This window comes from Lutra lutra, chromosome 14 (genome assembly GCF_902655055.1).
Source record: "Lutra lutra chromosome 14, mLutLut1.2, whole genome shotgun sequence".
NCBI classification, from domain to species: domain Eukaryota; kingdom Metazoa; phylum Chordata; class Mammalia; order Carnivora; family Mustelidae; genus Lutra; species Lutra lutra.
The window spans coordinates 36,660,519-36,686,737 of NC_062291.1; the positions used below are offsets into that span (position 1 = coordinate 36,660,519).

The 26,219-nt window shown below is 47.0% G+C and overlaps 2 protein-coding genes and 1 long non-coding RNA gene across 9 annotated transcripts in view; 1 reads left to right on the forward strand and 2 right to left on the reverse strand.

The window, feature by feature from the left end:
* KAT6B (lysine acetyltransferase 6B) overlaps window positions 1–7,495 on the forward strand; it is a 191,012-nt gene extending 183,517 nt beyond the window's left edge. For all 5 annotated transcript variants that reach the window (XM_047701348.1, XM_047701347.1, XM_047701346.1 and 2 more), the window contains exons 17-18: window positions 999–1,290; window positions 3,332–7,495. In XM_047701348.1, coding sequence (XP_047557304.1) covers window positions 999–1,290; window positions 3,332–5,892 — 2,853 coding nt within the window. In that variant the 3' untranslated portion in view covers window positions 5,893–7,495. The remainder of the gene's footprint in view (window positions 1–998; window positions 1,291–3,331) is intronic.
* LOC125084259 (uncharacterized) lies at window positions 1,284–12,131 on the reverse strand. Its single transcript, XR_007122567.1, has 3 exons — window positions 11,106–12,131; window positions 9,625–9,814; window positions 1,284–1,663 (listed from the first exon to the last, which is right to left on the reverse strand). It is a non-coding gene; the product is annotated as an uncharacterized LOC125084259 (long non-coding RNA).
* Window positions 12,132–12,266: 135 nt separating this feature from the next.
* The window catches only part of DUSP29 (dual specificity phosphatase 29), a 33,232-nt gene continuing 19,279 nt past the window's right edge, over window positions 12,267–26,219 (reverse strand). The window contains exons 3-4 of one of the 3 annotated variants that reach the window (XM_047701353.1): window positions 20,771–20,991; window positions 12,267–12,856 (exon numbers count right to left, since the gene is read on the reverse strand). In XM_047701353.1, the coding sequence (XP_047557309.1) occupies window positions 12,612–12,856; window positions 20,771–20,991 (466 nt within the window). In that variant the 3' untranslated portion in view covers window positions 12,267–12,611. The other 2 variants (XM_047701352.1, XR_007122566.1) reach the window with 2 other exon arrangements.

A 26,219-nucleotide genomic window follows, 5' to 3' on the forward strand; every position in this document is an offset into this window, starting at 1 on the left:
GAGAGGAGGAAGCAGGCTCCCTGCTGAGAAGAGAGCCCGATGCAGGGCTCGATCCCAGGACTCTGAGATCATGACCTGAGCCAAAGGCAGAGGCTTTAACCCACTGAGCCACCCAGGCGCCCCTTGCAAAGTATTTTAAATCATTTTTCAGGTCTTAATTGACATTACATTTTAGCAGCAAATGGGCTATTCCTGTATTTTAATTTTGCCTCATTAAATACTTTTTTGCTCGGGCGAAAGTATTTTATAATTGCTATTATGGAGAGTCAACTGTGCCAGCCTGTGGTGCAATTAGGAAAAAAAAATTGTGTCTTAAATAGATAAGATGGATTTCACATGTGTTTTCATTCTTTAGATGCCTCTGTAATAAGAGATTTTACAGAGTTACGTGTTGCTGACATCCATGCAGTCATCAGTACACGACTCTAAACATTTTCAATAGTAGAATAACTCTTTCTTCTAGACCCCTGTCCTCTTCCCCTTTTCCTCATTCTAAAGTCCTGTGAAACGGGAAACGAGGTTAGCCTTGTACACCGTCAGATCTCCTTCGCATATAGCAAGTGCTCCGTGAACGGTTACCGGGTATTAAATGAGTGACCCAGTGGCTAGTCAGTTATTGCCACATTTATGGAAACATCTGTGTCCATGATGACTGAATAGCGATGATATACAGAATATTGGAGTCTGCAAGTACCACTGGAAAATGGATGCTAGAAAAGCAAACCTTCGCTTTTAAAATCTACAGTTAAGCTGAGGCGATGTTCCCTCTCAAAGCATCTTCTTGAGTAAACAGCTGTTTTATTTGGAAAACACTTGCCTGTGTAGTTGGAGCCCGAGAGGGATGTTAAACATCACAGGGAAGGTTAAGTACAAAGGCATTACAGAAACCTCTACGTGTAGGATGCTCAGACAGGCCTTTGGTACGTGTTTGCTACCTTTCGACTCAAACATTTAATTTCTCATGAGCTCTTATGTATTATGTTTGGAATTCATTTCAGAGGCCTTTTGTGCTGAAGAAAAAAAGGGGTCGTAAACGCAGGAGGATCAACAGCAGCGTCACAACTGAGACCATTTCTGAGACAACCGAAGTCCTGAACGAGCCCTTTGACAACTCAGATGAAGAGAGGCCAATGCCGCACCTGGAGCCTACCTGTGAGATTGAAGTGGAGGAAGACGGCGGGAAGCCGGCCCTGAGAAAAGCATTCCAGCATCAGCCTGGAAAGAAAAGACAAACAGAGGAAGACGACGAAAAAGACAATCATTGTTTTAAGAGTGCTGACCCTTGTCGAAGTAAGTGGAGGGATTACAAAAATCTCATCCTTGTGCCTGTCTCGTATGTGACTGCCCAGAGGCAGCTTGGAGGTTGTGTCGACCCAGCAGGAGTAAGAGCTCGTCTGTCCTCGCTCATTCATAAAAGGTTCTATCCCTTCTTCCTGGAACTGGGTTTTATTTTAAACAACTTCTAAGGCCAGAACATTCCTCTAGGTGGGTTCATCTTATTTTCCAGAAGTTGGCTTATCCTTAAAAACTCTGAAGTCTTTGAATAAGAAACACATGCATCTCCTTGATTCTCACAAGTACTTTTTTTCCACACTTAATATTTCCGGAATCAGGGCTTACATTCCTGTCAGCGTCAGCACGGAATGCCGTAGTTTCTTTCTTCCTGAAAAATAAATTTAGTAAACCGATGATGCGGCTTATAATTAGTGGTGTCGTAGGAGACATTATCAAGAATCATTTAAACTTACCCACACCGTCAGTATTAGCTTTGATAATATAGGATAATGTGGAAATCAGGAAATTGTCCTTCCTTTTAAATTACTATTTTTAATTTGCTGTTGGCAGGAACACCCCACCCCATCCTAAAAAAAATTGCTAACACCAGTGAATTGTCTGTGATACCCTGTTTAAAAGCAACCATTCCTTGCCTTTTGGCTTAGTTTTGTTTTTTTGGTTTTGTTTTTTTGACAGAGAGATCATAAGTAGGCAGAGAGGCAGGCAGAGAGAGAAGGGGAAGCAGGCTCCCTGCCGAGCAGAGAGCCCGACTCGGGGCTCGATCCCAGGACCCCGAGATCATGACCTGAGCTAGAGGCAGAGGCTTAACCCACTGAGCCACCCAGGCGCCCCTGGCTTAGATTTTTTTAGTTCCCTGCTGAATCATAAGGATCTGTGGACGGTCCCTCTGCTCTACAGCTGAAATGATTCTATTTAAAAACTTACTCTAGGGGCACCTGTGTGGCTCAGTCGTTAAGTGTCTTCCTTTGGCTCAGGTCATGATCCCAGGGTCCTGGGATCAAGCCCCACATCGGGCTCACTGCTCAGTGGGGAGTCTGCTTTTCCCTCCGTCCCTCCCCCTGCTTGTGCGCTCTCTCAAATAAATGGACTATATATATATATATTTTTTTTTTATAAAATCTTTAAAAAGAAATCACTTTATATTCCTAAGTGCAGAATGTTAAAGCAGAAATAAGATTAGCAGAGTTAAAATGAACATGACAGTTATGGTTTGTTTCTTATTTACTGTAGTGTTCAAACCTTACACTCAAGCAACAGATTGATCTAAATACAATGTGGACAGAATTAGTGATCAAAAGAATACCTAGAGTATAAATATTCAATTATTTCATGGCAAATATATTACAGTTTGTGTCTGCAAAAATGATCATCCTCTAGTAGATTACAGATGCATTTGTATTAGGGAAATTTAGGTATTTCTTCATTTGTGTAAGAGGTGCACAGTTGATTTTAATGCCAGAGAGAACATTCAAATCAAAGTAAATAATGTCATCTGAGATCATTTAAATCCAGTAAATGTCCACAAACAGGAGTTCACTTACTCAGGATAGATATGTTTAGGCTTCTGTTCATTTCTCCTTGACAGTGGTGTTTTGGAGATGAGCTAGCATTAGTCCCTTTTCCCCTGTGGTTTCTAATTTGTACATGTTCAAATTGATTTTTTTTTTTTTTAACATTGTGGAATTTCTGGGCTTTTACATCAGAACATCTTATTTGTTAAACTCAAAGCAGTTTATCGTAGTTGTCTATATCCATGTGCTTTCTATAAAAAGCACAACTTTCTGTTGTGGTGAGGAGGAGGAGGAGGAGGAGGAGGAGGAGGGAGGGACTGTTTGAGACATTTTTTATTTTCCCAGACCTAGGTTCTTTACTTGGTTTATAGCACATTATGATTCTCTATTAGTTTTGATGTTTGTCTTTATCTTCAACTCTTAAAAGCAGCGTATACTGATTTAGAAGAATGAATTCAAGTTGTTCAAGGTGATATTTTCTAAGCCTTTGTTTTTCTTCCTCCCATTTCTGTCTCCTCGCTAAGACAATACGGATGACGATACAGATAACTTGAAAGACAGCAGTAGAGACAATCCCGAACCTCTAAAGTGCAAACAAGTATGGCCAAAAGGAACAAAACGTGGTCTGTCTAAGTGGAGGCCGAACAAAGAGAGGAAGACTGGATTTAAACTGAACTTGTACACCCCGCCGGAAACACCCATGGAACCTGATGACCAGATAACAGTAGAAGAACAGAAGGAGACTCCGGGGGACAAAACCAGCCCCACTCCCACCAGGATTGAGGAGGAGGTCAAGGAAACCATGGAGCCCCTGCTGCCTCAGGACGAAAACAGAAGGGACGAAACATGCGCACCTATAAGTCCAAATAAGTCACCGGGTGAAAAACCGGAAGATGATCTAATCAAACCTGAGGAGGAGGAGGAGGAGGAAGAGGAGGAAGAAGAAGACGAAGAGGAAGAGGAGGAAGAAGAGGAGGAGGAGGAGGAAGAAGAAAATGTGGAAAAAGACCCAGGTGGTGCTAAAAATCAGGAGAAAGAAGAACCAGAAGTCTGCTTGGACAAAGAAGACCCTGTTCCCTTGGATGATCATGAAGAGGAGGAGGAAGAGGATGAAGAGCCATCTCACAACGAGGGTCATGATGCAGATGACGAAGATGACAGCCACATGGAGTGTACAGAAGTGGAGAAGGAAGAACGCCCAAGAGAAGCCTTCAAAGAAGTCCTGGAAAACCAGGAGGCTTTTTTAGACCTTAGTGTCCAGCCGAGTCATTCGAACTCAGAGGTCTTAATGGACTGTGGCGTTGACCTTGCAGCTGCTTGTAACGGTGAACCTAAGGAGCTTGCTGGAGACCCCGACGCTGCACCTGAATCCGATGAGGAACTCCCAGAAGAACAGGCCCAGAAGCAGGACCAAAAGAGCAGTGAAGAAGCAGGTCCCGAGTTCAAAGAGAGAAACAGCACAACCATGGAAATCGACTCCGAGACCGTTCAGGCCGTTCAGTCCTTGACACAGGAGAATAGTGAACAGGATGACACTTTTCAGGATTGCGCCGAGACTCAAGAGGCCTGTAGAAGCCTACAGAACTACACCCATGCAGACCAAAGTCCACAGATCGCCACCACTCTGGACGACTGCCAGCAGTCAGACCACAGTAGCCCCGTTTCATCCGTCCATTCCCATCCTGGCCAGTCAGTACGTTCTGTCAACAGCCCGAGCGTCCCTGCCCTGGAAAACAGCTATGCCCAAATCAGCCCAGATCAAAGTGCCATCTCGGTGCCATCTTTGCAGAACATGGAGACCAGTCCCATGATGGATGTGCCGTCGGTGTCCGACCACTCCCAGCAAGTTGTGGACAGCGGGTTTAGCGACCTGGGCAGCATCGAGAGCACCACGGAGAACTACGAAAACCCGAGTAGCTACGACTCCACCATGGGCGGCAGCATTTGCGGAAACGGCTCTTCACAGAACAGCTGCTCCTACAGCAGCCTCACCTCCAGCAACCTGACGCAGAGCAGCTGTGCCGTCACCCAGCAGATGTCCAACATCAGTGGCAGCTGTAGCATGCTGCAGCAGACCAGCATCAGCTCTCCCCCGACCTGCAGCGTCAAGTCTCCTCAGGGCTGCGTGGTGGAGAGGCCCCCGAGCAGCAGCCAGCAGCTGGCCCAGTGCAGCATGGCCGCTAACTTCACGCCGCCCATGCAGCTGGCTGAGATCCCCGAGACGGGCAGCGCCAACCTCGGCCTGTATGAACGAATGGGCCAGAGTGATTTTGGGGCTGGGCATTACCCACAGCCGTCAGCCACCTTCAGCCTTGCCAAACTACAGCAGTTAACTAATACACTTATTGATCATTCATTGCCTTACAGCCATTCCGCTGCTGTAACTTCCTATGCAAACAGTGCCTCTTTGTCCACACCGTTAAGTAACACTGGGCTTGTTCAGCTTTCTCAGTCTCCGCACTCCGTCCCCGGGGGACCCCAAGCACAAGCTACCATGACCCCACCCCCCAACCTGACTCCTCCTCCAATGAACCTGCCACCACCTCTTTTGCAACGGAACATGGCTGCATCAAATATCGGCATCTCCCACAGCCAAAGACTGCAAACCCAGATCGCCAGCAAGGGCCACGTCTCCATGAGAACCAAATCGGCATCTCTGTCACCAGCCGCTGCCACCCATCAGTCACAGATCTATGGGCGCTCCCAGACTGTAGCCATGCAGGGTCCCGCACGGACTTTAACCATGCAGAGAGGCATGAACATGAGCGTGAACCTGATGCCAGCCCCAGCCTACAACGTCAACTCTGTGAACATGAACATGAATACTCTCAACGCCATGAATGGGTACAGCATGTCCCAGCCAATGATGAACAGTGGCTACCACAGCAATCACGGCTACATGAATCAAACACCCCAATACCCTATGCAGATGCAGATGGGCATGATGGGAACCCAGCCATATGCCCAGCAGCCAATGCAGACCACACCCCACGGTAACATGATGTACACGGCCCCCGGACATCACGGCTACATGAACACGGGCATGTCCAAACAGTCTCTCAATGGGTCCTACATGAGAAGGTAGGCAACAGGGGCAGTCACAAGATCCGGCCCCCCACCCCACCCCCAGCATCACTATCGGATTGAATCTGCACAAATACCTTCGAAGAGTACGATTTCAAAACCAGCAATTGGTGTGAATGCAAAAACATTTGTTGGCACCATTTATTTAAAAAAAAAAAAAAAAAAAGCTGTATGCAGCAGAAAGCCTTATACAAGTTGTTTTTCTTTTTTCCTTTTTCTTTTTTCGTATCTTTGTTTCTGTTACTTTTATATGAAATTCTCTGCAAAGGAAGGCCTCTCTGGACTACAATTTGAAGGCAGTCACTTGTGCCTGCTTCCATTAAACGATGTGGATATCAAGCCCCGCCCCCCCAGATTATCTGTTTTAATACTGAACCTAGAACTTTTTTTTTCTTCCCTGTCCACTCCATGTAAATGCCTTTAGCATTTCAGTTATTGTATATTTTGTTTAAGGTGACACTTCAGCATGCCGCTAATGTCTTTGTTAGTGACAGTGCATTTTGTAGTACTGTACAAGTGTTGTGCTAACAGTAAGCCATTTCTTAAGTTTTTTGCCTTGATTAGGGTGCCCTAATTTGAGGGTTTAAAAAAAAACTATATTTTTGTTAATTATAAAAACTGTAAAGAGCTATAAAAGCTATTCCCATTTGGTTAGTCAAAAGGGTTTTATTGCTAAATGTTTGGTGTAAAGTTGAGACCCTTTTCCATTTTGGTGACAGATTTCTTTGGGGAAAAAAGGCAGCTTTCTGTTTTATAAATGCAGACTTCTGTTTATTGAATGAAGCATATCTCAGTGTTTATCTGTCAGGTTTTGAAACATTTCATATATGTCCAAATACTTGGCAGGATTTAAAAAAAAATAGTGAATTTGGTGTAAAGTTGCTATTTTATGGAAATGCCTCTAACTTTACATTTTCATTCCATCTGTAGATTTTTCTATCTTTATAAAATATTGGAGTTATTTTTTAAGGAAAAATAGAGAAGTAGCTTGTGAATAGCTCAAACTAAGCTTACAAACCGCATGTAAAAAAGCAAAAAAGTTATTTGTGTCTGTTTATATTGCTTCCTTTTTTGTAGCCTTTGTACCTGTACAGGGTGACTGTAAGGGCCAAGCAGGAGAGGCGTAATCCTTGTATAAAATAGGAGCCAGCGACACTCTTGTATTTATCTGTTCTCTTTTTAGTCAGTCACTTCAAAAAAAAAAGAAAAAAAAAACAAACAAAAAAAAGCTGTACATTTTAACATAAAATAAATTATGATGAGCCATTTTTAGCCTCTTGTGTCCTGTCATATTATGATCGATAGAGAATGACCAATTGAACTGTATCATGTGTCACATCTCAGAAACACATACACATTTTGGGAAAATAAATTATTTAGTGTAAATTGGAGTTAAGAGATTTTCTGATTTGTTTGACTTTGGGGGAGGGGGTTGGCAATAAATAAGAGTAATATCTAATAAAACCATCACATATACCAAATACCTATTTAATAAATTAATTTATAATGGATTTTAATGCTTTTCATGAAAGTTTATTTTATGCTGGTGCATACCTTCTGTATGCCAATCATTGTCTTTAAAATAAAGTGAATTTGTTTTTTTCTTTTTGACTTTGATCTTCATTTGCAAAGGGATCCTGCACCAATACCCGTTTGCCTCATTTGTACAGTCTGTATAAACACCCCTCAGGACCTTAGCACAGTGGTAGCAGACTTCATTTTTATAAAAGTTAATACCCAAAAAGCACCCAGTTCGGGATTATATATTTGAAAAATCAGTGTGAAAGTTTTGCTCTGTTGTGAATGAGTGATTGGATGTTTTCTTTAGAGTCTAAAGTTTAGACCAAAAAGAAAAAGGTCATTGTTTACAAAAACAATTTCATGGCATTCAGAAAAAGGTGACTGTTCAAACATTTTATTATTCAAGCTGCAAGCATAGAAATAGATGCTTGCCTTGGCACCCATGTGAAACTGGCCTGCTTTAGCTCTCCATGTGTCTAAATGTGGGCACTTAAACTCTCCCGCCACTTCCTGTCGACCTCTTTGAGGGAAGAGCATTGCTTTTCCATCAGTGGTTTGACACAAATCATTTTTTAGATCATAGACACAGACTTCACGTAGGCTCAGAATACAATAGAAGGCAGCCTCTTGCATAGACCCCAGGATCTCAGGCCTGGGCTGCGTTTGTTGCCTTGTGCTCTCACCCTTCCTATGTCTCTGTCACAGTTACAGGGCCTTCTCGCTTCAGTGGCAAGATCTTGTCTTTCGGTCCTTTCCTCCTACAGATGCAGTCGGTGGGGGGATACCTGTAGCGGCTGAGGGAGCGCTTACAAGAACACCCTCCTGCAAGGGCTGTCGTCACAAAGGGAAGAAAACTCGCAGGTGCTGTTCCTGGACTGAAAGGAAACGAATCCACCTCCAGAGCGGGAGGTGATGGTGTGCCGCTCTCCTGACTCGACTGCGGCCTCACTTCAGCAGCGGCCTAGAACCTTAGCAGCCCAGTGGGTGCTCCTGTCGGGAAGAGGCTGCCTGAGCCCGGGAGCTGGGATGGGGGCCTGCTAACAAGCTGATCTGGAAGCTTCCACTGGCCCCATCTTGAAACCTTCACATATGTAGTCTTCTGTGGAGGTTCTTTGGGGACTGAGATTGCCCCCTGTGTTTCCCTTTTGCAGTGGCTTGCTAATCACACCCTATGGTTTGTGTGAAACGGGGGTTCCATCACCCTCCACAGGAAAAGTCATTGTGTACAAACATTTCATGGCATTCAGAGAAAGTTCTGACTGTTGAAACATTTCATTCGAGCGACAAGCATAGAAATAAATGCTTGGCTCGGCACCCATGCCTGCCTCACAATCCCCTGGGGGAGCTCAAAGGCAAGTTCTGGGCACTACCCCAGACCTGCCAGACCAGCATCTAAGAACAGTACTGGGGACTCTCTGTCACAGGCTCCCGAGAGACTGCAGCAGAGCCAGGAACAGAATCCCTCCGCAGGCCCAGTCTCCCAACATTCATGGGCAGGACAGAAAGGCTTTGGGGAGAAGAGAAACTGCTGATCTGAGGTGGCCTCAGAATCCTACTCACGAGAGAAAGCCATTCAGAGGTAAAGGTGGGGCCAAAGATCCTGGAAAACAGGAACCTGGATTCGTCAGGACTGACATGGAGTCACCATCGGCTTGAGATTCATTGACAAGCCACGTTTTTTAAGCCCAGGAATGTGTTCTTTCATTTACCATGTTAAGAGTCTAGTGGTCATCAGCTGTCCACTGTAACTTTTGAATGGCCCAAGCGGGGCCCACCCAGGTGTGAGGGCATTGGCCTTCCCTGCCGACATTTTGTTTTAGAAACACTCAATATTGTTGCCAAGCTTTCAGACAGCCCTTCCACGTGGCCTACCGGCCCACCCTAGGCAGGAGATGGGGCAGCTGTCTCCAGCGTGCACATGGAGAGACTGGGCTCCAAGAAGCCATGGCCCGAACTGGCTCAGCTCAACTATGTGAGCTGAAACAAGCCCAGTTCTCCAAATGGCAGCCCTTCCTACAACACCTGACCTTGTGAAAAGGCCATAGCTGTCGTCTCTCTGATTCAAAGGCTTAGCCAACAAATCCATGGTGTTATAGGAGCTGGTAAGTGCCCATACGAATAGAGGTTACTTTGTTGTTACAAGCAAGCATTATCCCCAGCGGTCTACAGTCAAAACTCAGAGTACCAGCACTGTTACATGATGAAGCAATACCTTCCATTTCTTTGTGCTCGGGCGTCCATAATTCCACACTCCTGGTTTTCCTTCTCCCTTCTCTGTCCCCGTTCCTGGATCTCCCTCTGTCACCTAGTCCCAGCTTTAAAAACAGGTGCTGAAGCGCTCAGGCCTGGGGCTTCCTCTCTTTTCTCCTCTCACCTCATACTACGATGAGTTCAAACACCACCTGCATACAGATGACACCCAGAATTACATCTCCAGTTATGAACATTCCTCTAAGCTCCCTCTAGATTCAAGGTCAAATGACATAGGACACCTTTTGTAGGACTTACGGATGTGAGGTAACTGCTGATCTCCAGTCTCCTCCACCGATTTCTGCCCTAGTCAATCCCATCTCCATATTCAGGCAAGAAACCCAATCAGTAGCTTTCATTTTTCTCTCCCCTCTCTAGGTTTGGTTGATTCTCCAGGATAATTCCAAACAAATCTTGAGGACTAGTCCCCTGGCACTGTCTCAATCCAGGCCACCTTCCCCTTCCTGTCCACAGTTCCAACAGCCTCCTGACTATTCATCTTGCCTCTCTTCTCAACTCACAGCAAGCCATTCTCCACCGTTCTGGAGGAGTGATCTCCTTACAACATAGATCATACCGTTCCCCTGCTTAATATCTCTCAGTGGTTTTTCTCTGCATTTGAAATAAAATCTAGTTTCTATAACCCGCTCCTTCCACTTTTCCTCTCACCCACGAGCTCCAGCTTCACTGAAGGGCAGTTCCTCAAAAACACACCTCTTTGTCACCCCCGGGGCCTTCACCAGTGCTATTCTTTTCCTCAGGCTAAAATGACCCCTCCCCTTTGGAAGGTGTAATCCTTCAAGTCTCAGCTCACCCCATCTCCTCACAGAGGTCTTTGACTGCCTCGTCCCCAACTGTTCTTCACCTCAGTACCTGTTTCCCTCATTGCACTAGGTCACAACCTGCCATTTTGTTTTTACTTTTTACTTCCTAACCCAGTTTTGGGCATGTGGTAAGTTCTTAATGAATACTTTCTGACCAAATAACTTACTCCTGAAGACTTGAAATGTTTTTGCAAAAACTTCTGTTCCTACTTTCTCCTACCTCAGGCGCCTGGGAGCCATCTTGAAGAGACAGTTACTCCAACCTCAAAGTTCTCTGCTTCTGCTGTCCTCAGTAGGATTCATACCCCCACAAAGAGGTGGGAGCATGTTGGAAGGTGGGGACAAGCTCAAGAGAACTTCCATGCATTACGTGCTTCCTGCATAATGGATTCATTTAAATCTAAGTATTTCATTATGATGTATTAAATACAGTATTTCAATAAAGCGGAAATACTAATTTCTCTCTGGACAAGGAACAGTGGGTTATTGGGATCCTGTGATGGGAAAGTCGAGGTAGGCACCTCTGTGACCCTAGAGCCCCTTTCAGTCTGTGTCTCTTTCCCAAGAACCTGTGTACGGCTCCCTCGGAATGAAATCTGAGTCATTAGGAGGAACTGACCTTGTTCCTTTCTTGTCCTCGACCTCTGGCATCTCCATCGGCATCTCTCCATGGGTTCTGTCTATGTTAGGGTTCCTGGTTCCAGAAGCCATCTACCTGCTCCTGCTTGTTGCTTTCTGCTGTTTTCTCCTCAAAAATAAAACTCGGTGGGGGCTCCTGGGTGGCTCAGTGGGTTAAGCCTCTGCCTTCGGCTCAGGTCATGATCTCAGGGTCCTGGGATCGAGTCCCGTGTTGGGCTCTCTGCTCAGCGGGGAGCCTGCTTCCTCCTCTCTCTCTGCCTGCCTCTCTGCCTACTTGTGATCTCTCCCTGTCAAATAAATAAAAAAAAATAAAAATAAAAAATAAAAAAAAAAATAAAACTCGGTGCCTGGCTTAGCTCTCAGGGGCAGGGAAATTCCACACCTGAGCTCACTTGACTGCCTTGTTCTCCCATTAAACACCAAACACGTTTGCAAATACGTGCTGGTGTGACTGAAAACAAGCCTGTGTTGCTTTGACTAGAATCAAAATGAAAGGAGCTTCTCCAAGTAGTATCCTCCTTTTTTCCAAAATTGTGAAGTCAACCTCTTGTGCACAGTTCATGGAACTTCTCTGGGGAGTGGCAGCTCTGGCTAAGATTCTGAAGAGCCCTGGCTCCTGAGGAAGGAGGAAGAACACAAGGTAGGGGCCTCTGTACAGGGACTCAGGACACGCAACCCAGCCCTAATAAATGAGCTACTCTCCGCACTCGGCAGAGAGCAGCGTCTACGGGTTGGGGGTGTGGGGAGTGACCCAAGCCTGGGGGTGGCAAGAAAATGCAGGAGATGGTAAGGAAGTACGGATGCCCCAGAGAGGGGACCCGCTAATAAGATGGGTGAACTCTCCCATAACACAAGTATCCAGGGCACTTTCCTGCGGCTAGGAAAAAAACCAAACTATACTTTGAAATTTTTCTTTCAGAATATGACTTGCAGGGACGGCTGGGTGGGTCAGTTGGTGAAGAGTCTGCCTTCAGCTCAGGTCATGATCCCAGGGTCCTGGGATCGAGCCCCACCTCGGGCTCCCTGCTCAGCGAGGGGGTCTGCTTCTCCCAATGCCTGCTGTTCCCCCTGCCTGTGCTCACTCTCCCTCTCTCTCTGTCTGACAAATAAAGTCTCAAAAAAAAAAAAAATGACTTTCAGACAGAGTCAAAACATTTAATCACAGCACAATGCCTGACATTTTCCAATCCTGTTCTGCTTCCATCTTACCAGATAAAAAAATAAAAATAAATACAAGTGCCTTGGTGCAGAGCTATGTGCTCATGTGTAACCAGTTCTGCTGAGAGGGCTGTCCGCCTCATTCCACTGTGAAGCCAAGAGCTCGTCAGGAGGCAGCTTTGAATCCTCCCTGTTCATCAGCACACACCTGGGAAGTTTGAGTTGGGAGGAAGTCGGGCTTTGGTTTCACTGTCCCAAGTCCCAGGGCAGGGCGATTTTAGCCTTCCCTCTCTGTTCCTGAGTGTCTCTGCACGCCGTGCAAGGGGCTTTATTGGTCCTTCTCACCACCCTTGTCACTGTTGTCACTGAACTGGGCCTGTCGCCTCTGCTCCACCAGTTGCTTGTCCAGGTCCCGGAGCTGCTTCAGAAAGCCCCGGTTGGGTAGGACACAGCGGTTCTTGGCCACTTGCTGGATGGCGTCCACCAGGGTCATGTTCTTGTGAATCATCAGGTAGGCCAGGACCAGAGTTGCTGACCGGCTGCGGCCCATGACACAGTGAACCAGGATCTTACCTGAAACGCAGTGGGGAGAAGAGGCACCTAACTATGCTAGTAATCATTGCATTCTTCGTCACCATGCACTCTCGGGGCCGGAGGGTGGGGGGATACCAATTTCCCTTAAGAATATCCTTGATGAAGCAGTAAAAATGACTTTTATCAAATTTCAGCCTTTGGTTACACTTCTACTTAATATTCTGTGTGATAAAATCGTACGTACACATAAAGCACTTGGGCTGAGTACCAAAGTCAGATGGTTATCGCAAGAAAAAAACATGTGAGACTGAGTTGCGAGCTGAATTAGCCACTCTTCATGAAACACCGTTTTTATGTAAAAGAACAAATGACAGGAAAACCAGGATAATTTACACTTGGGGATTTGGCAGACTCTGTCTCCAAAGTGAACAAAGTAAGTCTCTCATTTCAAAGGAAACAACCAATGGTATTTTTTGCCAGTGATAAAATGCAAGGCTTTGAGCAAAAGATTAGAGTTTGGGGGGTGCCTGGGTGGTTCAGTGGGTTAAGGCCTCTGCCTTCAACTTGGGTCATGGTCTCAGGGTCCTGGGATCAAGCCCCGCATCGGGCTCTCTGCTCAGCGGGGAGCCTGCTTCCTCCTCTCTGCATGCCTCTCTGCCTACTTGTGATCTCTCTCTGTCAAATAAATAAATATAAATAAATAAAATCTTTATTTAAAAAAAGATTAGAATTTTGGCAACTTATAACTATTTCTGTGAGATTGACAGTTTTTCAGTTGAGATTGGTGGTGATATTAAGAAATGCGTTCTTTCAATAATCTACAATGAAAACTGTCAACAATTGGAAGATAACATAAATTAGGGAACCAATATCTTCCAAATGGCCAACCTGGGATATCATGAACATGCATGGGTTAAAAAAAAAAGAAAAATCTACTCAAAGTGCAAGACAGACCAATGGATTTTCGTGTAACAGAGTACGTATGAAGTTCATTGATACAGTTTCAGATGCCACATCACAGCTAGCCTTTAAAAAATGATTACTTGGGGCGCCTGGGTGGCTCAGTGGGTTAAGCCACTGCCTTCGGCTCGGGTCGTGATCTCAGGGTCCTGGGATCGAGCCCCGCATCGGGCTCTCTGCTCAGCAGGGAGCCTGCTTCCTCCTCTCTCTCTGCCTGCCTCTCTGCCTGCTTGTGCTCTCTCTCTGTCAAATAAATAAATAAAAAATCTTTAAAAAAAAATAAAAAATAAAATAAAAAATGATTACTTGTAGGGGCACCTGGGTGGCTCAGAGGGTTAAAGCCTGCCTCCAGAGAAGGAAGATGAGTCCCCGGATCTGCCACTTGTGGGGTCCCTGCTCAAAGAGCAGTGGTCTGATTGTGCCACGGATCACAGTTTAAGGTAAACCCAAGTTGAGAGCTCACTCCTCAGCTCCGTCTCTGTAGCCGGCTTCCCTGCTCCAATACCTCCGAGCTCTGCAACACTGAGACATCCCTGATCCTTCTGTGACCCTGTGGGACCTGAGACCATGCTGTCCCTGTGAGGGCTCCACCCCTGCTTAGCCTCTGGAGCGATGTCCCTCAGTGGAGCAGACTTTTAAAAGTCCTGATTTTGTGCTCCATTGCTCCGCCACTTGCCAGGAGCTGGCTCCTCCCACCATGGTCTATTTTCCCGACATTTCCGATTCACTTCTCCGCACGTCCTACCTTTAAGGAAGTAGTCAATTTTCTGTTTCTAGAATTGCTGCTCTTCTTCTCTTCAATCTCCTATTGGATTTGTAGGTGTTCAGAATGGTTTGGTAACTATCTAACTGATCTCCTGTGACCTCCTGTGATGTCATCTCAGCCTGCTACTTCTCCACCATCTTGACTCTCCCCCGATCTCATTCTATCCTTAACAGAAACTTCAAGGTTCATTACAATCATCCCTGTTTTACAGATGGAAACAGGCTCTGAGTTGTTAAGTGACATACCAGAGGTCACCCAAAAAGCAGGTGCTGTCACTAGAAATCATTTAAAGCAACTTGTTGCTGAGGCCCTTCTGTGGGCTGTCCGCAGGCCTCTGGGCTCTGTGGACAGAGAAAGTAGTAAGGTTAAGCTCTCCGCCCATCCCCACCACTGCCATCTCAGTGGCTCCTTCTCCTGTCATTGTGGGAGAGCTTGGCTGCGGTTGAGATGGCTGGGGCAGTTTGAGCTGTGAGACTTGTGACCCCAGTGATGTCTCTGTTCTTAAGCCTTGGGCCTGAAGCTCAGAAAGATGACTAAGAAGACTTACGGACATCATCTGGCTTGTGGAACATCAGCAGGATAGGAGAACAGTTTGCTAAAGAATATTTCTGAATGAGCGTGGCTCCCTATGTCCTTCTCACTCTCACCCCTCACCTGTGCCAGGGGACCGTGCCCAGGACAGTGGCCCAGGCAGTGTGAGAAATTCAAGAAGACCCGACCATCAGGCCTGGGGAGGCTCTTTCTGTTCCCCCTGCCGGCGAGGCCTGCACACCTTGCCCAGCAGAAAGGTCTCCATCTTGGTCTCTCCACACACACGGTGCTTCATAAGGAAAGGTTCATTCGATCACTTCATTTTCACGAACCTCCACGAGCTAACCAGGCGGCCCTCTATCCCACCCGCCATGTTGCTGAGCTACAAGAATGTGACCACACTACTTGTTCCTTGTCCACGTGGGCTAGAAAGGAAGGCAAGAAGCAGAGCCGGCTTCTTTACTGCTGGGTCGGGGTTGGGGGCGACTGGCCCTGGCTCTTGCGTGGCATGACCGCGCTCCTGACTGGAATGTACCTCTGGCATTCTAATCCCCACAGACTGCTCCAGAGGCTGCCTGGCCTCTTGCCAGCTCTGCTGATAACTAAAGCGTTTCTTCCTCTCCTGGCAAAAAGGGTAATTCTTCCTGTCATGACTAAATGCTTGAAACAGACGAAAGCTGTAGTTCATTAAGTCTTCGGGGAGCCTGAAGTCTGTTAAGTGGGAGGAGGGGAGGGGAGGGGAGGAAAAGGGCGAAGGGAGTTGGAGGGGGTTGGAGGGGGTTGGAAGAGAAAGGGGGAAGGGAGAGAAGGGCGCGCTCAGCTCCAGCAGAAGCTCCTGGAGCTGAATTTTGGTTTTACGAAGAGGAGCCTTAATGTCATCAACCCTGTGAGCCTGGTAGGTCTCCCTCGGGGTGAGGGCCTGTCTTAGCACCCCCAGGCACCACTCCCTCTTTGCTCCGTGGCTCTGCTAAGCAACACCCTTTGGGGTGCAGCATGAGAACACTCCCGGGAGGGCTCAGAGGACAAGTGCACAGAAAGTGGCCTTGGGCCTTCTCCCTGCAGCACCCACACCAGAGCCACCCCCAGGCTCTCGGGTTAAGGCCAGCCAGCATTAGGGCCCCTCACGAAGGCAGCTACGTCGGGACTGGCATTTCCCATCTCAGTGGCTCTCCCTCTGTTGTGCGTGAACAACCATTCGTGGCTTACACGTGTGGAACCTCCCCTCACCCCCAAATCTGCCGAATACATTCTTACATAGTTTACCAGAGTCAGTCAGTTGGCCCAGCCAACGGATGCGGGAGACACAATTATCATCCCCATGTCACAGAGGACACGAAGTGCAAAGAAGTGATCGGCCCAGTTTGCTGGGAAGTGGCAGAACAGTGAGTGATTCCCACCCCGGCTACCTGACCCCACATTCGGAGCTTTTGGATTCTATGCCGTATCACAAGCGTGTGTATAGCAGGCAGAAGCTCCACAAGGTCATACGAACTTTTGCCACAATTCTTTTCTAATCCATTCATTTTCTTAAAAGAAATGCTGGTTGCACCCACTAAATGGATTCTTATAACACTCTGAGAGGTCCCAGTCTGTGTCTTGAAAATGGACATTTCAATGAAATAGTTCCCTTTGGCCTTTACCAAAAGGTGAATTCCCACAATCTTATAAAAACCCATAACCAGAGCTGCTGCTGCTTTCCAGGTGCACGTTTTCACTGGTGATCAAAAGATAGGCCTCTGTCACTCAAATCAGATAGAGAGGCCAAGCCTGTTACCCACCAACCCCCCCACCCTCAACTCAACCCCACCCCTGCCAGTGGTGGACTCTTATAAACAACCTCCTGCCTTGGTTTTGGAGGAAGGCTCTTTGCCTGTCTCTCCCTCACCTCCTTCCCTCAGCAGCCTGCAAAGTCAGACAGAGCTCCTACATTTCCCGAAATGGTTCTGAATATGTTGGAAGGCGTCAGACAGAGGGTGCATGTTGTGAGGGGCAGGCCTGTGTGTGCTGTGGTGGGGCAGGAGAATCTCAAAACACCCTGAAAATCTGCTCTGGTTGAAGCTTTGAAGCACCAGGGCTGCCTGGGTGGCTCAGTGGTTTAATCCTCTGCCTTCAGCTCAGGTCATGATCTCAGGGTCCTGGGATTGAGTCCTGCATCGGGCTCTCTGCTAGTCAGGGAGCCTGCTTCCTCCTCCCACCCTCTCTCTGCTTGCCCCTCTGCCTACTTGTGATCTCTCTCTGTCAAATAAATAAAATCTTTGGGGGGGGGGGGGAAGCTTCGAAGCACCAGAGAGCCAAGCTTCTGTTCAAAAGTGGACTTCATTTATTTATTCATACTTGCCTTATCCATAATAGATTTTAAGATGGCTTCAAAAGCAGACTATGGACTGTTTAAGAAAAAGAAAGAAAGAACAAAAGGAGAGGGGTGATACTAAAATCTGATCTTTAGAGCTTCCCAGTATTGGCCCTGGGATTTCTTAAATTAAAACCACACGACTTCACCTCCGAGGACACCATGCCAGGAGCAGTTAAGGCCGTCCAAATGGGGTTTCCACGGCAGTATTTTGTCAGTACGTCTCTCTCCGCAGAAGAGTGACACGTTCAGTTGTTTCCAGACCTTATAACCATCTGGAGTGCCTCACCTTTCATGATTTTTGGTGACCTCTTACACGGTAAATTCACCGGATGTTCAGAATAAGGCCAAAGGACTCTTCCGAGAAGCCTGGGTGACCAGAGGAATTCTTGCTGGCCTCTGATTAGCTCTGTGACCCTGGGCACATCACTTGGCTTCTCTGGGTGTCTGTTTCCCCGCCTCTAAGGGCCAGACACTGGACTAGCTTATTTCTGAGATTTTTCAAGCGTGACTACAGTTGTCCCAGGAGTTCTTTCAGAAGAGAAGGGTCAGGGTAGGGTAGGGGTGGGTCCCACGGGGCTCACTACAAACCTCAGATACAGCTCTACAGCACCACAAGGAAGGATTTTCACCAAAAGTAAACAAGACTTGATGTGAGGGGCAGCAGTGGGAAACAGTGTACACGTGGCAGAAACTAGCCAAGGAAGAACAGGAAAGACAAGAGAGGGGAGAGAGAGAGATGCCTTGCCTTCAGTTCAGACTGTCCATCAACACCTCTTACATCAAGAGTATAATAGGAAACATATGAGGACGCCTGGCTCCCATATGCCAGAGTAGCGTCCCCTAGCCTTCCAATGAATGACTGACACGCCATGCTGCCCCCTGCACACGGCCCGGATGCCGAGTACAGGCTGTCCCCAATGGATGGAGTCTGTGACAGTGCCATCACTGGCTAATGAGCATCTTACTTTGCTACTCTGATGACCCAGCATAGGCTTCAAAGGGACAGTCTCCGGATTTCTTTGGTTTGGTCTTTGCGGTATTTTAAGAAAATTTCAAGGTATTGCCAACACTTAAAAAATTGGGCAATTTCACATTAACATCCAGATTGAAGACTTTTCCTGAAAAATCTGACCGATTGCATTTGCACTGATTCTCACCAGACCCATGTTTGTTGGCTGAGATGGAGTAGCCAGCACCCCCTTGGGGGAGAATCTGGGGTTCTCCATCTCACAACAAGCACACATCCTACACAGTCAGCTTCATTTGCTTCTGTCCCTGCCAGGTTCCTCAGGGTTTGCAATCGATTTGAGCCCCAGACTTGAGGATATTCAAATGCAAAGCACTGAGAAGGGATCCCACCAGCCTCCCACCCGGTAATGGGATCCTATCCTGTTCCCCTTGCCCAGCCAACAGGTCTAGACCCACACCCCCTGCCCACTGATTCTATCCCCTGCCTAGTCTCTGACCTGAGCATATACTTTCCTCTCTTGACCCTTTCTTTTTGCTAGGTGCTTTCGAAAATATGACCCACAGGTTAGGATCCACTGCAGCCTGACATCTCCTTGTCAATGCTCTGATCTGCCCAGGAGTATGCATGCCTTGCGAGCCCCATTCTTCCCTAATTCAGCAGAGGGAGGAGGACTCTAAAATGGTGCGCCAGGAACTGAAAACAAGCTGTCATGTGAGTCTACTGCACTAGTTCAAAGTTGGAATGTCTTTTTTCCTTTTTTTTTTTCTTTTGGGATTGGAAACTTTATTACGATGGTGCACACATGCTAGTGTGGTTATGTGTTTCATGGTGCACGACCTCCCTTTATCAAACACATCTGAAGACCTGCTGTGCACTGGGTTCCATGTGGAGTGCTCTATGTGGGTTACTGCCGATGCTCATTATAACCTTCCAAGGTAAATATTTTCATCACCAGATTGAGAAAGCAAGGCTTAGAGAAACCACGTTGTTAGTAAGTTGTATGGCGTGAAATCCCGCCCCGTCTTCTCCAAAGCCTGCCAGACCCCTTCCATTAAGAAAAAGTTTGAAGATACAGTAATGGTGAAAGAGTACACATTAAACAGAAACCAAAGGATTGGGCTGTGGCAGTTTCTCTCTTTCTCTCAAATATGTTTTCGGTTAACTTCAAATAATCTAAGGCGAATTTTATCTCACGTTGATGAGTCAGAGGCCTACTGCCTAGAAACCCAGAATGCATATAATGCAAAAGATTATCCACAAATAGTCTCATAAAAGCATGACTTTGAAATGAGGCATCCCCTAATAGGAGCCCTTCAGCTCTGTGAGGGTTTTTCCTCACTGGGACTTTGCTTTCTGAACCAAAACAATGACAAACTCTTGGTGCCCAGCTGCGGGGCCAGGACCACTAGGGGACAGCCATCAAGGTCTGGGACTCGGCCGGGGCCCAGCTGCAGAGTGCAAGTCCCTGAAGCAGGCTGGTCAGCCACTCACTGAGCCTCATAATCCCAGTCTCTTGTGGCAAGAAAGGCTTTGAGTAACTGGACAATGTGATGGCCCCATAAAGGGGTATGAAACGTGGGCCTAAAGTCAGAGCACTGAGTAGGGAGTAGAAGTCCCTCTGGTCTCTATGAAATGCCTCTGAGACACCCCCTTGTAGCAATAATTGCAAACTATTTTACCCCAGTGCAAACCTAAGCCAGGCCCTTCTCTCGGAAAGAGCCGTGAAGCCTTTACTTGGCTTAGACCGGCTAAAACTGCATTTTGAGTGCAAGGACTAGCACTGTGATTTTAAAAATGGATAATTAACCTTGGGGAAGTTGGACATCATGGGTGCAAAACTCAGGTTCTCCTATATCATTCGCCCTTTAGAAGGCTAGGTTGTCGGCTTTCTATAGGGGGCCTCACTAGACTGTGTGTTGGTGGTGTTGGTGGGGGGAGGGTTAGGGGAGGCTGCGGGCTCGGTTGGTTGGCAGGAGAATTTGAAGTCTCTCCATGAATTCCCAGTCAAGTCAGCTCCCTGAAGCTTTTCTGGCTTTGAAACCTCAGCTATTAGTCAGGTTTGGACAATTGACATCTGGGCTATAGTCCCTCTGAGGGCATCCAGACAGCATCCTTGGTGTTCCAAGCTCGCTAATGAGCCTTAGGAATTGGGATTCAGACCAAAGGCCTTTCCTCTGAACCCTCCAATTCCCGAAGACCACAAACAGCACGCTCAGGGTGGCTCCCAGCCTCCTGGGGCTCAGATAATCCCAACTCAATCACTCCCAACCCCACAGAACAGGCTTTGTGAGTGCACAGATCACATCTCCAGCCAAGGTGAGGGGTGGGGCCTCAGGCAGGTTTGTTGGGATTTTTTCATGGTGGGTCTCTTACTGTGGTCAAGGCTGAGCGCCGTGTTGATGAAAGCGGCCGCTGGGTAGAAGAAGACGCTGAGGTCGAATGTGGGCAGGTCGTCGGCCTCAACGCCGTGGTATTCGATGGCCATGTCTCGGTAGTAGTTGGGTCCAGTGTCCACGTTCCAGCGACCGTGAGCCGCATTCAGCACGTGCGTGAAGCCGGCCTTCTGCAGCCCATAGCGGTCCAGAGCTGTCGCCCTGGGCACAAGGGGAGAGGCTGGTTAGCTGCGTGGTGCCTTGGCCTGGATCTGGGGGGTTCTCAGGGGCTGCCCTTGGTTTTCTGCTGTCAGTGCCAAAGTAAGGCCTAGTCACTGAAATGAAGGACTTCTGTCATCCAAAGCCCTGCTCTAACTGACCCCTTGGCTGTATGTTCCTGGCTCTGCCTCTTTGAGAAGGGTGAGAATGAAGGGTGGGGTAGATGAGCTAGTCCTTGGTCCGTTCATTCTTTCATCATTCACCAAACACAGAAGAACTGGTGTAGACACTATGCCCTAAATTTCATATCCCCTAAAAGGACACCAGAATGACCTGTTCATCTCATCTTTAAAGCAGGCCTCTCCTCTGAACCTTCCAGATGTTTATAGGGTTTCGTGGGTTGGGGCTCGAATGAATGGTTTAAGATGCTGTTTCCATGCAAAGAATTGATTGGGATTGGGCAACATTCTTGACATTGATGTACACACAGGTAGTGAACACAGTGTCGAACCCTTACTTTAATGAGTGAATCATTGCCTAGTTGGGCAAAGCATTTTTCTGAGGAGAGGTATTTGAGTTGTCTATTGTTGGAGTTGATTTCAAGAAGTTCCTGGAGCCTACCATGATTTTCTGATTTCTAGCCTTACCTTTCTAGGCAAGAATTTCCAGGAACAAGGAATAAAGTCACATTGAAGTAGGTGGCCTTGGAATATAGGGCAGAAGTAGGTTGTCAGAAGCAGTGGGAACTATTTATGTCTAGAGAGGCCAGGGGGGACTTTCAGGGGTGAGGGCCCTTTGAGTTTGCCTTACTACAAATGTCAGCGCTTGGTGACAGAGGGGAAGAGGGAGGCAAGGGCAAGGAAGTAGCATAGCCCGAGGGGTGGAGGCTGGAGATAACGAAGGCCTTTCGGGAAATGTGTATTACTTCCTGTAATCAATCATTAATCACAAATAATGATTTAGAATCCCGTGTGTGCCAGGCACTGTCCTGGGTGCTGACGATGTAACAGTGAACGGGTTAGTCAAGGTTGCTCCGGAAGCATAGATTCTCATGGGGAGAGCAAATAAGCAACAAATGAATAAACAAGATCATTTCAGTTAGCTGTACGAGCTGTGCCAAAGGGCTGTGGTCCTACTTTAAGTAAGGTGGTCAGAGAAGGCCTTGCTGGAGGTAGTATTAAGCTAAGACTGAAGGATGAGGGGCTAGGCAGGGGAAGAGCAGGAGGAAAAGTGTCTCTTCCAGGCCGAGGACACAGCAAGTGCTAAGAAGAGAAGGTGAGCATGTGTGGCTCCAGTAGCAAGGGGATAGTGGTACAAGAGGAGGTTGGAGAGGTAGGCAGGGCCAGGTCATAGTGGACACCGGTCATAGGCCACCAGGGGAGAGCCTGCCTTTTACTGATAGTGTGGTGGAATGCACCCCCTGCTATGGTGGGTTTTAAGGAAGCGGTGAGCATTGTTTCCTTTTTATAAAATCAGTCTGGAGATGTGTGGACATGGGTTGGAGAGGGGAGAAAGTAGAAGCAGGGAGCTCTTTTGGAGGCTGTTGTATAGCCAGGAGAGGAAGGCGGTTGGAGCAGGTGGGGTCACGGCAGGCCATGCTGATGGACTAGGAAGGGGGCCGGGAGGGGGAAGCTGATTTGGCCAGAGTATAGCATGTGAGAGGAAGGGAGAGAAAGGTCTGGAGAGGGAGTGTGGGGTTGGAGGGTGGAAGTCCCTAGATCTGTATTTGGGGGGCTCAAGGACAGCTTTTGACCGTGTTTGGGGAGGGGTGATCCTAACGAGGTTTTAAGACGACATCTCCCATCAACAGGGCAAAGACCAGTTCTACAGTTCAGGAAAGAGATGACAGGGGTCTGGAACCATAACAATAAGAAGCCAGAAGTGGCATTGTGCTCGAGCTGAGGGCTCATGTCAGGGTCGCTTATAAAAGGATGTAGACAGCGGCACCATATTGAATGTCAATACTGATCAATACCTCGGGCCAAAAGGAGCCTTGTTGCAGCAGGAAACATATGCCATGGCCCCTTGGCCAAGAGCCCCTGATCTGTTGCTCTTTTCCTGGAGCTTTTTATTGGTCATGAGAAGAACCATGATGGAGTCCAGTATTTGGGAAAGAGAGACCTAAATGCAGACACTGAGCTTTTAGAGACATTTGCAAAGAGCCCATTGGAACTGAGCCATGGGATGGTGGAGTGTTCCCCCAAGTCCCCCAGCTGGTCTTTGGTGCTGCCATCCTGACTATGGACCACATTCTGCTTTCAATTTTTCCTCAGAAAGAACTGTTTTTCATTTTTCTTCTTGTCCCAAAGTATGTATACAACAAACATTATGCTTTTGGGACATAGATCTGCGCTCAATTAAAGCTTCCACTAATGCAGGCCATCTTGCTGAGTAGCAATCAACCTCACTTTGAGGTTGAGCTCAGTGGAAAAATTAAAATTAACTGTCCTTGACAGGAAGTTCCTACCCACCATAAAGACTGTTCTCTCTGGGTTCAGCAACTGGGTTTCAACATAATCAAGTGGCAGTTTGAATAAATAGCAATTTGCATTTGCTGCTGTGGGGGTCAAGGATCAGGGTAAATATGTGACAAAACTCGTTGCCTGACACTTCCACAGTCAGCCGGCAGAGCTGGTTTTAGCTATGTCTGAAGGAGAGGAAAGGGCTCCTGGGGAGGATCAGACCTGCTGGGTGTCTGAGGCCCCCTGCAGGTTTTCGGGGGGCTCTGCAGCTGCCACTCCTGGGAGTGGGGTGGGTCGGAGTGGGCGGGGGGAGTTCCCTAGCCCTGTATTGTGGTTTTCTTCTATGTTAAAGCCGCCTGCTTAGACATGTTATGTGGAAAAGAGACTAAGGAATGTGCTTCTGCTGAGGAGAAAATCTCCAGAGAAAAAACGGACTTAGAAATTTACCTTTAGAACCTAGGTGATGCAGAAGCCTTAGTTTCTGGATGTTTAATTAAAAAAAAAATCCCAATGTAAGCCATGTGTTTATTTAAGGAATAATATGTCATCAAAATATATCATCTAATTATAAAAAGAACACATGCTCAGTGCAGAATGTGAAAAACCTATTCACACACACACACACACACACACACACATCACCTGTATTTCTAACCTGCCCTAGAGATGAAGTCTATTTGCTTTTTGATGTAAGATTCTCCAGTTACTTCTCTATGTGTAGATTTATATATTTTATATAAAGATTCGTTTGGTGGTATGACACCATATGTAAGTTTCAAAAACTTTGACATGGTATTACATTGTAAACATCTTCCTCTGTCAACACATAGCCTTTAATAGCTGCATGCTGTCCCAGTCTATAGGGAAATCTCAATTTTACCTCACCCAGCTCCTATTTTTGGACATTTTTTCCCTCTCTCTCTCCCTCTCCCTCTTGCTCTTGCTCTATCTCTATCTTTATCTCTCTCCTGAAGGGGTAGTGGCGGGTATTATAAGAAACACTATAAATGAACAACTTTGCTGTATTTCTTTGGGCACATCTCTTAATTATGTCCTTAGGAGAGATTTCTTTTTAAGTGGAATTGCTGGGTCAATGGGTATGAGCTTTTTTTAAACACATTTGATATGTGTTACTAAATTATCCTCCAGAAAGCTTGCTCATTTTACAGCCTGATTTTTATTCTTTGCTAATTTCATAGGCAAAAAAAAAAAAGATGTCATATTTCCATTTCTTTTAGCAATGAGGTTGGACATTTTCTCACATGGACAGGTTCACACATTTACTGGACTCGTGCAGTTTACTTTTGAAGAACATTGCCATATCTCTGGGGGTTTTTTGTTTTTGTTTTTGTATTTTTCATATCTCTGTTTTTGACCCAATTCCCTTTATCTCCTCTCCCCGCGAACCTCTGTCCTGCCTCTGGATTCTTCCTCTAGATTGGAGGGCCAGGGAGATGACTTCCTTCTGGCAGGGACCAGTTTCCTCATTCAGAGACTTCCCCTCCCTTCCTCCTTATCTGGCCTGGCCCAGCCTCCTTCTGGTCCCCTGAAGTTCCTCCGGGAAGCTTGTTTAAACCCCTCTTGAGGAATTGGGAATAAGAGCACTCTCAGTGGGGCTGTCTCCTTGGGCAGCACTCCTGACAGTCCACTTCTCCAGACCGCCTGGTGCCCTCCTGAATCCAGGCCCAAAGGCCTCGCTATCTGCCCGAAAGCCCGTTTTCCACAGGTGTTCTTGAGCCCAGGGGAGGAGGGACACTCATGCCTACATCCACACAAGCCCTCCCCCAGCTCCCTTGTGGTGGGAAACCGGCTGCTCCCATGTTGCCAGGATTCTGCAGTGGGCGCTGAAGAAAGGCAGCAGATGATTAGATGGTTCTCCACCCCCCTGGGTCTGGGAGAACCCACTGATTTCGTGCCCCCCACCGTAATCTGGCACCCTTTTCATTTGGATGTGTCTGACATTTATGGCCTCGTGTCATTTCATGGGCATGATGGGGACCTTCTCCTTCGGAGTCCTGACCATACCTACTCCTTGCTGGTGGATTTCAAAACAGTGGACACATTTCTAGCTTTTGATCTCCGTCAGTTCACCTGATATGGAAGGGAAATTCCTTGGCTTTCTAGTTTCTTGGGTGTTCTTGTTACTTGCTGCCGATGAAGCTGTTTGCCTTTGAGGCTCCTCCTAACGCACCGGGCTGCCAGGTGCAGCGGGTAAGCTTACCCACTGCTGCTCGAGCTCAAACAGCGGAACCTCTGGGACCGGCAGTTTTCTCTCTTTGTTAAACAGAACCGACTTTCCTTACAAGATTCTTGTAAACTGAATGATGCAACACTCTAGTTTCTTTGAAAGGTTAAAAAAGAAATTCAAGGGGAAAAAGGCAGTAAAAAGAGGAACAACAAAATGTTATCTATCGGTGGCTCTCCCTGGGTAAGGAGATGATGGAGAATTTTTCTTCTTTTCGCCTGTAAATGAATAAGTCAGATATTCATTTAATACAAAAGCATATGCCATGATTTTATTGATGTTTTCCTTAGTTGTCGGGAGACACTGGCAACTCAAAGATATAAGGTGGCCCCAGGGTTTTAAAGTCTTGTTAGAAACTTCTTCATCCTCTGCTCCAGGGATGGAGGCTGAGAGGAGAAAGAGAACTCGGAGGCCTGGAACTGAGAAATAATGCCGTATTAATAATTAGGCTAGGCATTTTTCTACCCATGAAAGGAAGTGGTTGATGTTGCTTGAGGTCCATGCTGAGAAGCTGGCAAGCCCCA